Source organism: Frieseomelitta varia, unplaced genomic scaffold, assembly GCF_011392965.1.
Source record: "Frieseomelitta varia isolate USP_RPSP 00005682 unplaced genomic scaffold, Fvar_1.2 scaffold_498, whole genome shotgun sequence".
Lineage (NCBI taxonomy): Eukaryota > Metazoa > Arthropoda > Insecta > Hymenoptera > Apidae > Frieseomelitta > Frieseomelitta varia.
The window spans coordinates 90,712-102,695 of NW_025110254.1; the positions used below are offsets into that span (position 1 = coordinate 90,712).

An 11,984-nucleotide genomic window follows, 5' to 3' on the forward strand; every position below is an offset into this window, starting at 1 on the left:
CGGTTCGGTCACTCGTTATGGTCCGCAATCAGTTGCCACGCGCAAGTGGTTAACGAGAGAATAACTCGCCGCGTTCGTCGTAGTAACGATCGCGTGCTGAAACGTGGAGATCGTGCGAAGGTTCGGGGAGACCCTGGCCAAAAATTGTGAAAGTGAATCGGACGCTGGCGAATTAGAAAGTCCCGCGGTTTACGAAAGTCCCAGGCTGCTCCTTACATTCGTCTTGTAACCATCTGAATTTCAACAAGTAAATAATGGGGAAAAATTTACGAAAAATTCGTAAATAATGAACAGTGGCTGATCGATTGATCTACATAATCAGGAATCGGTGTATCGACTCTGGCGGTTTTTATCATGGAGAATCTAACAGACGAACATTTCACGTACATTTTATTAAATTGAAACGAAGGGTTCGAGAAGTAGGATAATCGTAAAGAATCAGTTAATAGTTATTTCATTTTATAATAAAGGAATCATAGTGATATTTTATAGTAGTATTATAGTAATTATAGCTACCATTTTATAGTATTTTATAGTATTTATATTTTATAGTATTTTATATTATTTATATTTTATAGTAGTATTATAGTAATTATAGCTACCATTTTATAGTATTTTATAGTATTTATATTTTATAGTATTTTATATTATTTATATTTTATAGTAGTATTATAGTAATTATAGCTACCATTTTATAGTATTTTATAGTATTTATATTTTATAGTATTTTATATTATTTATACTTTATAGTATTTTATTGTATTTATATTTTATAGTATTTTATAGTATTTATATTAGTAATTATAGCTATTATTATTATTTTTACGATATGATATTTACCAGAAACAAAGTGTTAATTTAGAAATAATTTATTCTATCTTTCACTCGTGATTTTTATATAGTATCAACATTCGCATGATGTCACCGTATCTTTGTCAGCTGTCAGTGTTAATTACCGTACGCATACGATTCAGGAAATGCACATAGACTATCATGCGGTGATAACTGGATACTTACAATTAGTACGATTCCATCAAAGGATTGATATTTTTAAATTACTGAGTCATGATGAACACTCGTCTATTTACCACAACAAAGTTATAATTTTTCACTTACTGTAACTTAACCTACTTTAACCAAATTATAATTGAAGAAGAGAAAAATAAAATAGCGAAAAATATATTGTAATTTCAGTTGTTGAGAATCAAAACTGAAATTACATAATTAAAATAAATAGTTAATTAAAAATAAAAATATTTAAAATATTTAAATTATAATTGTTTATAATAATTTTATTTATGATAATTATAATAATTTTTATAATAATTTTATTTACAATAGCTATTATAAATATCAAATATTTGAATATTTAAATTAAAATATATTAATATTTTAAATATTTAAAATAAATAAACAGCTGTTGCTATAGTTTCTCTGTCTTAAATCTCTAAAATAATATCACTTCTAATCACGCGTACAAGAGACAACGTTTCAAACAATTAGAATTACGTGTACAAAAGACTTTCTATTAGAAAGAAATACAATTACTTTTTGGCCAATTCGACATATACATATACAGGATGTTTCGTAACTTGTAGAACCCACTTCAGGGTTGCCTAAAAATAATGAAAAAAAGCATAAATATATGTCCTATCTGTCTTCGTTTATGAGATATAATGAATTTTATAAACAGAGCAAACTCTAGTAAGCTCGTTTTACCAGGTACATTCAATTTTCATAATAATCATAATTGGGATGAAGAAAACCCACATGTCATTGACATCAGTTTAGTTTAAACGTATGGGAAGGAATAATTGATAAATTTTTAATTGGGCCTTTTTTTCTTGATGGGAAACTAACAGGAACGTTGATTTTTTGAGCACGCGTTTACACGAAATATTAGAGGAAGTTTCAGTCGATATTAGACTTCGTACGCGGTTTCTGCATGATGGAGCTCCGCCGCATTTCAGCCGAGTGGCTAGACAATTTTTAAGTCAACACTTTGCAAATAAATGGATTAGTCGTGGAGGTCCTATTGCATGGCCTGCTCGTTCTCCGGATTTGAATCCATTAGATTTTCATTTATGGAGACATTTAAAATCTATTGTATACGCAACGTCGATTGAAAATGCTGAAATACTACGAAATAGAATAGAGCAAGGCTTCCGACAAATTCGAGAAACACCAGGAANTGATAGAGAGAGTAACCAGATGAATGACAAGACGCGTGGCTTGTCTTCAAATGCAAGCTGGTCATTTCGAGCATTTTTTTTTTTTTTTGTAAAAGTAATTAAAACAGAAAATTCATTATATCTCATAAACGAAGACAGATAGGACATATATATTTATATGTCTTTTTTTCATTATTTTTAGGCAATCAGCTCCCGAAGTGGGCCCCACGAATTACGAAACACCCTGTATATATATATATATTGCATACATTTAGAAACTGTCCAAATACTTATGCGATCTACGTGAATACTTGGTCTAGGTGAACTTTCGAAAGGTTTCTCGTTGGCTTTCGGCGCGAACGCCGCGTAATCGCCCATTCGAATCGCGAGTACGCGAGTTACGTGGCGGTGTAATTACGTGTCCCAGGGTTCGAGCGACGCTCGTAACGAGGCACTGCGTCGATCAGCGTCGTCTAATAAGAGGATCGCGATGAAGTTATCGCCGTGCGGTACACGCCGCGATCGTCGTAACTAATTTCACGCCGGGATCTCTTCATTAAGCGCGCACAGAGGCCGAAAAGGAATGCTCTCCTGCTTTTACCGACTTCCCTGCTCGCGTAATTAACAATCGCGCGAGCGTCGATCGAGACCGCGATCGCGGAAGAATTTCCACGTGGCCATTTTCGTAAAGCGCTTCGCGACTCCGCGTTCATTTGTTTACAACTCGAGACAGCTCGTCTGTTTCGAGAGAAAAGACACAATTTTATGGCGACGAATTGGAGGGAGTAGGATGAGAATGTGAAGAATTTATATTATATATATATAGGGTGGTCACTGAAAGACTGAGTGATATAAAACTTTTACAAAGACATGTGTTTTTAAATCTTTCGTTATTTCGAAAAAGTAAAATAAAATAAAGTCCTACAATAAGAGAAAATGAACAGGTTATGAACAAATTACTTTTTCAAACCATTCAGTTTTTCAGTGGACCCATCCTATACGTATACAGAAAGATGGCCGTGCAGGCTGTTTCATTTTATGCTCCTGAAAGTGAATTTTGAAGTAACAGGCATTATATAACCCCGTTTACTTGTTGCAAAATTCCTTCTAGACATTGCTTTTAGAAATCTGTTTGATTGGAAACTTTTACAGTACAGCCATATTGTTGAACTGGTATGGTATCATGAATATTACACTGAATATTACGTTGTTTGAGAATATGAACAGAAAAATATATGCAACGGGAGTAAAATAATTTGAAAAGTTTGAATAACCAAACGACGAAACGATAGTGCAACTTTTCGTAGTTGCCATGTTACATTAGTATTTTTTTAATAATATTAATATTAATATATTTTTAATAATATTTAGTATTTTTTTAATATTAATATTAATATTTTTAGTAATTTTTATAATAATAATATTTAGTATTTTTTAATAATATTAATATATTTTTTATAATATTAACGGTAGTAACATTTACTTTTGTCCACACACACACACACACACAAATAGATACGCGAATATATTAATTCTAATTCAGGTTAAACTACACATTAAAACTCGACAATGAACTTTCAAACGAAACTGCATATTTTTCTGAAATTGCAGAGAACGAACGATTGAAAAATTAATTGGAAGGAACTATTAAGGCAATTAATTAATCACACACACACAATTTAATACTTTCTTTCAATTAAGAACGTACGTAAGATTTATATATGTCTCTTTATAAAAAAAAAAAAAAAAAAAAAAAAAAAAAAAAACAAAGAAAGAGAAACGAATTTATAGAAGATTTCAAAAAGATCTTCTTAATTATCTAGAAAGCCTGTAATGTTCATCAACGTTTTATGTAAGATCGAGGTTCTCGTATTCGTCTGACAACGATCTATTCGATTCCCTCTATGAATATTTATCGCGGATTTAATCACTGCGTCGCGAGATGTGTTAATTAAAACCGGGATCTTCGAGAGCTACTAAAAAGTAAAATCAAGTTCCTGCAAATTGTCGCGATTCGACCGAAACGATCTGTCAAACGACCTCCTTGTCGATTCGCAGGGAGGAGAGCGGCGAGAACCGGAAAATTCATTAAGCGTAACGACCGCGGACAAAAATCACCGTGAGAAAATCAACCGTTGCCATTTAAAAAAGGCTCGTAAAGGTGTCGTTTACTTATCTTTTAAACCGTGGCAACCGTTTATAGGACCACTTTTTTTTCTTCCATGGGGTTAAATTTATTTCCATTATGATATTAGATAAGCGTACGTACATGTTCCAAGGTAGAGACATGTCACGCGATAACGTAAAATCTAGACACCACGTGAATGAAACTTAAACGTAACTCGCGTCTATTAATTCTTAACTAGGGACCATGGTTCACTGTTAAATTAATTAGCGTTGGAATTTTCTATTTAATTGAACTTTATTATTAACTTCTATCACGGGAGATTTGAAAATCATGAAACAGAAGTAAACACATTGTCTAAAAAAAAAAAAAGAAAATGATCTGCACGATTTCACGTCATTCTAATTTTGCATCGAGCACTTTATTAAAATTTTATTAAAATTATTTTATTAAAATTATTTTATTTCGTGCGCTGAAATAAAATCTCGTGAAATCACGAGAAACTTTTATGTTAGAGATCTAGATTTTGAATTCTAGGAAATTCAAATTTTTAGGAAATGTTCTTCAAAAAGAAGCGTTTCTCACAGTTGCATCCGTTTCGCGATTCGCTCGTTAAACAGTAAGATCGCTCTATTGCATGATTCGCAATACCTAGTCAGATCGTTAATATCTAATTAACGCGAGAGCTCACTCTTGCTCGACGAGTTTGCCCATTGAAACGCGACGCGAAACGCATTCCTACGTACATAATCGAGGAAAGTACACTCGAAAAGTTCTACGAAAAGGGAGTTTTGTATCCCCGTCACGGCTCGGAGCAATATTCTGAATTCCACCGAGCGATCTCGAGAAGCGTCTCATTAGATTCATCAACCTCGATCAGCTATCTGGAATTGAACGAAAGCGCTTTCCGCGAACGTGAGTGCCGTTACACTCGCGAACGGTTGATCCACTTTCGAAGTTTTGCCATTTTTTTGATGCTTTAAGTTACGTTTCCAATATGGAAAATAGCAGGCTACTTTGTTTCCGGAATCGTGGAAAAAGGAACCGTGGAAGGACTTTTTGAAAAAAAAATTTATATCGTATTGCACCTAGACCATAATTAAAACGTTCTGTGAGAAATATCCTACGATATTTCTTATTGAAAAGAACATTTGGATCATTTGTTTGATAGTTTCGTAGTGTTATAATAATTGCATTCACAAGCATTCGGACAAGTTTTAAGGCTAAACTATCGGGGAACGATTATTTTTGATCAGAGTTGACATCTAATGCATTTTGCAAAATTGAGATTTAATATATTGTGTAACAAAAATTTAGTGAAACCATTTACGAGGCAGTAATATAGTTATAATATAAATATAAAATTTGATCTTATAAATTTTGTATTTATTTTAATTTAAATTTAATATTATAAATTTTTATATTATAAAATTTATATAACAATTATATATAAATATCCTGCAATTCGTTCAATTTAAAATTTCTTCTTACAATTTTCATCCAAGGGGCTCCAAAGAGCTCAATTTTAAATGACTTAATTAATAATCAAGACTACGTTGATTTATGAAATTTCGAAAGAATAACGACTGTTATTAACTGATACTGCTTTCAATGTTTCGCAAGTTTCGGAGCTAGAGTTCCTCCCTCCGGATGCGCGTCCCGATAAAAAAGACTCTCGAAGAAACTCGCAGGATATCATTAGCAAAAACTGTTCGAGCAACGTCCTCTAATTTAGCTGGGATTAAAGATTACTGGATATTTTTGTCTCCGGAATGACATCAATTAAAAGAAACTGAAATGACGCTAAGTGATGAAACTGCAATAAATTGGTAGAGGTTGAAGAAGTTATTGTCGTAACGCGATCGTTCTATTTTGATAACCTAAAAATTATGACGAAAGACTTGTCAAGATATGTGAAAGACATTTTCTGTAAGCAAAGTAGTTGAAAAAAATTTTTTTCACAAATTACGTTTGCCTTCTTCGTCACGTGCGATGTCGCGTGATATTATTTGTGAACGTTTCTCGGTCAATAATAAAAATTTGTGACATTTATGTTCCTATGGTTGCGTGAAAGAAGATTAGTTTAGTAATATCTTTGATTACAAAGAAGGCGTGGATCAATCGTTAAAGATAGTCATTAGATTAGAATCAGCTTCGACTATTCTAAAATTAACTTACGTTGCATCCACGTTGACCGAAACTTCCTACATTTTACAAGTTAGGTTTAGGTCAAAAATTTGTTAATAAAACATATTAAATTGTACGAGTAAGGTTCAGAGATTGAGTTAAATAAGACGACGAAAAGAAAGTAGTAAAGATTCTGAAAATGATAGATAGATGAATATCATAAATTAAATTGAATTGGAAAGGCGTCAGAAAGAAAATAACAAAACGTCTGAAGATGACAGATATGGATAAATCTTGCGAGTTTTATAAATTAAACGAAATGAAAATGAAGACGACAGAAATAAATGATGAAACTTCTGAAAGTGATGGAAGATAGTTAACTGTTTGCGCAGATAATAGCGTAATTTCATTAGCAATCCCTAACTCTAATCGACCAATGTAAATCTTGTTTTTCCCTGTTAACGCAGAGTGAAAGCCGAGAAGAGACGATAATAACAAGCACCAGCGTGGTAACCTCGCCGAGCAAGGGTGGCACCAAGACAAAGAAGAAGAAGATCGAGGGTGTCGCCGGTAACGATGCTTCGCCGAACCTCACTCCCCGCACAAAAAAGACCAAGAAGAGCAAGAAGAACGAACTCGAGAAGGAGAACATCTCTGTGGTGAGTCGACACACTGATGGCAGGTTCCTTAATTTTCTTTACAGGATCACACACCTATGCGCAAGAAAGACGTTGAAAAATTGAAAATTCACGTACTGAAGTGACAACAGATTTTATGATTTTATTTAACGATACAATTTTATACTAAAAATCGGTAAAAGCGGTAAGATAGCAGTGAATTAGCCGACGAATTTTCTTTCTCATTCATTTTATTTGTCACACTTAATTTCGTTCGCTTGTCTAAAAATGAGAAACGTGAATGAACGAGATAGAGAGAGGACAGTTTCTGTTTATTGAGATCTCTATATTTCAGAAATATTCTAAACTATACTTTAAAGTAATAAATGAAAGCTATTCGAAAAAAATTTTTCCAAAGAAGATCCCTTATTGATTAATTTCCTGGACAATAAAACGTTTCTACGTCGTAAAATTGAATTAAAATGTCATATCCTCGAAAGAAATTTTCATACGCGAACTCTTTTTTTCTTTTTTTTTTTTCGTTGTCTCGATGTCTGTCCGTGCACTTGCAAGCAACACACTCGTGAGAATGTTCTTCCTCCGGATAAAGACGAGTCTCAGCCGGATGTTGAGGCGATCGAATCGAGATCGAGGATCCGGTAACTGAACGGAAATCATGGTACAAACAAACAGGCTGTGCACGAATCTAACCTCGAATGTCGTGTTAATTAGCAATGTCTAAGCATCCATATCGGTAGATGATGGTCTCCACGGGAACCGGAAGTCACCGTTTAATCCTTATTTTCATATGTCCGATTCCCGGGCAAGTAGTCCCTAGAGTTTTCACTTTAATTGACTTTAATTGAATAGAGAACGGTGTCTCTGCTTCTCCATTCACGTTTCTCGAACGTATTGTCCTATATCCGTATTTGAAACAATTCTTCGGAGAGAATTTCTTCTTAGCTGTAAGAGTTTTTCAACAAAGAAGAGCCTCGTACGAATCTTTTTGTCGCGAGTTACCGAGTAATCCGTTCTTAGGAAGAAGAAGTTCTCGCCTAAGTCGGGAAATAACTCGCTCGACGACAAAGAACATCGACTGTCTGGATAAAAAGAAGTTCGAACGGAAGTTCCACCTGAGAGGAAAACTCCTCGAGAAAATAGTTGAACATTTAGTAAGATCGATAATTAAAATTCCGTCTGTGCTTTGCATTTGGTGATAAAGTTTAGATTTTTCCCGACATAGCTCTCAACGTCGATGTTTGTGGATTGCGGAAAAGCAATCGGCTCGAAAAGCAGAAATTTTTCTTGAAATATCAAACCTGATTCTTCTAATTGTTTACGTAGGAACGATATAACACAGTTGTGCTAAAATATTCTTTTAAAACAGAAATTTAAGGTCCTCACTGTTAAATTTCATTATTATTATTATGCTTCTGAAAACTTGTTTATCGTCATAGATATTAAATATTTATGCACAAAGAACATTTTCAGAATATTCATAAATTCTATTGGAAAATTATTCCATGACTCGTTTGTTTTTTTACAAATAACAGTGTTCTATTTCTATGTGTATCTATGAATCTTACTAAAATTAATTTTATCGTGTCGCTATATAATTTCTACTTTTGACTCTATAATCCATTTATATTTTGTGAAAAATAAGGAATTGAATTGCTAAGGTGATACTTCACTCTTCAAAAGTATCTCCGTTTTTTCACTTACTTCAGCAGTTGAAATTTCCAAAGGTCAATTAAAATTATTATTTAATTATCAAATTAATTTCACAATTAATTTGCGATTTAATTGCTAGCATAACACTTTACTCCCCAAAAATATCTCCATTTTTCCTACTTAGTTCAGCAGTTGAAATTTCCAAAGGTCAATTAAAATTATTATTTAATTACCAAATTAATTTCACAATTAATTTGCGATTTAATTTCTAGCATAACACTTTTCTCCCCAAAAATATCTCCATTTTTCCTACTTAGTTCAGCAGCTGAAATTTCCAAAGGTCAATTAAAAAGTTATTATTTTCTATCAAATTAATTCACGATTTAATTGCTAACATAACACTTTCCTCCTCTTGAAATGTTAAAATACCTTTTTCTTGAAATTTTCTTGAAAGTTCAATCACAAAATTACGTCAAACTGAACTTCACAATCCGGCCACGTCTTTTTCACCAGACAGATTGCATACGATAACGTATAACCGTGTTGCATGTACAGTGTTTGCGTGTGTTTGTCTGTTTGTCAGAACTGTAACTTGCAAGAGCCGAGCATGCACCCCGCCCCCCGCCAGATGAACCCGGAAACCCTTGATTTCACCAACGAGAACGATCTGTCGAACGTGAACGTGAAATCGCTGGTAAGTCACGCCGCCCCGAAACCTAACGCACCGGGATCTCATCTTCACGCCCCTCCACGGTGAAACGAATTTCCAAGCGAGCGCGCAAAGTGGCGGCTACGATCTTTCCCCATGTGGATCGCGATTCAGTAAATTGTCCGTGATCAGATTCGATTCAGCCGGTGGTTACCCGTTACGTGAGACACGGTCGACGTAAATCCGCTCGCGTGTCCCGTTCACGCGACCGAACAGAGAGGAATTTCGAGTCGCGTGCGGTCATCATTTCCTTTTTTTTTTTTTTTCTCTCTCTGCTCCGTTCGGTGATCGAGAAAGCCCGGTCCTCAGTGGAAAAATCGTAATGAAACTCGATAAAAGACATGGTGTTCTTCGTGACTCGTTCGAGATCGAGATCGATACGCAGAGTTCAAAAGTCTTAGGACCACGAAGTGTTACGTAGTTCGTTCTCCCAATTTGTATAGAAGTTGTATAATTTACTATAGAAGTTCTATAATTTTTATAGAAGTTCTACAATTTATTGTAGAAGTTCTATAATTTATTATAGACGTTCTATAATTTTTATAGAAGTTCTATAATTTTTATAGGAGTTCTATAATTTTTATTGTAAGTTCCATAATTTTTATAGAAGTTCCATAATTTTTATAGAAGTTCTGTAATTTATTATAGAAGTTCTATAATTTTTATAGAAGTTCTATAATTTTTATAGAAGTCCTATAATTATATATTTATAGAAGTTCTATAATTTTTATTGTAAGTTCCATAATTTTTATAGAAGTTCTGTAATTTATTATAATTTTTATAGAAGTTCTATAATTTATTATAGACAATCTATAATTTTTATAGAAGTTCTATAATTTATTATAGACGTTCTATAATTTTTATAGAAGTTCTATAATTTATTATAGACAATCTATAATTTTTATAGAAGTTCTATAATTTATTATAGACGTTCTATAATTTTTATAGAAGTTCTATAATTTATTATAGACAATCTATAATTTTTATAGAAGTTCTATAATTTATTATAGACGTTCTATAATTTTTATAGAAGTTCTATAATTTTTTATAGAAGTTCTATAATTTTTATAGAAGTTCTATAATTTTTTATAGAAGTTCTATAATTTTTATAGAAGTTCTATAATTTATTATAGACGTTCTATAATTTTTATAAAAGTTCTATAATTTTTATAGAAGTTCTATAATTATATTATTTTCGAACAATTTTCATCACTGCGATATGTAAACCATCTATGGAAACTATATCTTATACAGTTTCACCGAAATTTATAAGAAAAGTTATATTGTAGTAATCGTTGTCATTAAAATTTTATTAAAACACGGAGGATTGTCCTAAAACTTTTGAATAACAATTTCGTGAAAAGAAATTAAAATTTGTGTAACACGATGGACATTTTGTCACGGTTTGATTGCTAGAAACGACTAAATATTGTTGTATAAAATCGATACAGACGATACAATAATCATCCAATACAATGATCATCATCAGAGTGTAGGAACGAAAAAGATCGATCTCGCGCTTGATCGTCAGTAAATGTAAAATATTCACGCGAGTTCGTGATTTAAAATTAACAAATCATCTTCGACGACCTACGACGAAATTCTGTTTCCTATTATTGTCGCATGGTCGACGAAGATTAATCATCGTGTAAATTCGTCGATAACTATTTGCCCACCAGTGCCATTGATTTATTAATCCCCGTTGAAAAGTATGGAGAGAACGCTTCAGGTGGTCTCTGACCATAGACAACACAGCAGAGGTAGAGAAATCGCTAATCAATACCCGTTTTAAATCGTTACTCGTAAATTATCCTGCATGCATAGCGATGTGTAATCACCCACGTGTATCGTGATGTATCGAGGTTTTCGAATGCATATACGACGATGGTAGAGAAGTATCGGATTGAGATACAGGCCCAAGTAGACTATGAATCACCGTATCCAGTCGCATGTGATTAGCTTTGTACCTTGTGCAATTGTATTTTGTGCATGCAGACACAGAATTATGTATCGGAGGCGACTCGAAACGAGCAAGACCGATGCACGAAGGAAAAGATCGCGACTGGCGTGTCGATCAAACAGTTGGTAAGTAAAACGAAAAAAAATCGGTCGTTATAGCTACTCACTGTTCTCGTGAATTTCTCCAGCGAATTTCTCTTAACGAAGTTCTTTCTTCGTTTCGCACGATCGATCGACGCCGGGGGGAAACGAGCCAAAGATTTATGAGTCGATTTTGAATAATTTGGGCCTCCTGAAATTACGAATTCTGCAGATGTATCATCCTCTTGCGCTGGAATGACGTGCCACGCACGTCGAGAATTTTTTGTCCGAAAATAGCAATATTTCCTCAGTTTCAAGTATATTTAAATGTAACCCAGGCGAAACGAATGATGAAGTTTATTACCTTTTAACAATTTCTATCCAATGATATTAGACGGAAGAGTTCAAAAGAAAAAGAAAGCGACGAATTATCGTATACGGTTCGGTCACTCGTTATGGTCCGCAATCAGTTGCCAGCGCAAGTGGTTAACCTCTTGCGTTGTAATAACGTGCCACGCACGTCG

The 11,984-nt window shown here is 33.6% G+C and overlaps 1 protein-coding gene across 15 annotated transcripts in view; it reads left to right on the plus strand.

The window, feature by feature from the left end:
- LOC122533140 (xin actin-binding repeat-containing protein 2) overlaps nucleotides 1-11,984 on the plus strand; it is a 124,875-nt gene that overhangs the window by 75,244 nt on the left and 37,647 nt on the right. For 7 of the 15 annotated variants that reach the window (XM_043662546.1, XM_043662552.1, XM_043662548.1 and 4 more), the window contains exons 3-5: nucleotides 6,891-7,082; nucleotides 9,295-9,405; nucleotides 11,416-11,505. In XM_043662546.1, coding sequence (XP_043518481.1) covers nucleotides 6,891-7,082; nucleotides 9,295-9,405; nucleotides 11,416-11,505 — 393 coding nt within the window. The remainder of the gene's footprint in view (nucleotides 1-6,890; nucleotides 7,083-9,294; nucleotides 9,406-11,415; nucleotides 11,506-11,984) is intronic. The other 8 variants (XM_043662553.1, XM_043662558.1, XM_043662559.1 and 5 more) reach the window with 3 other exon arrangements.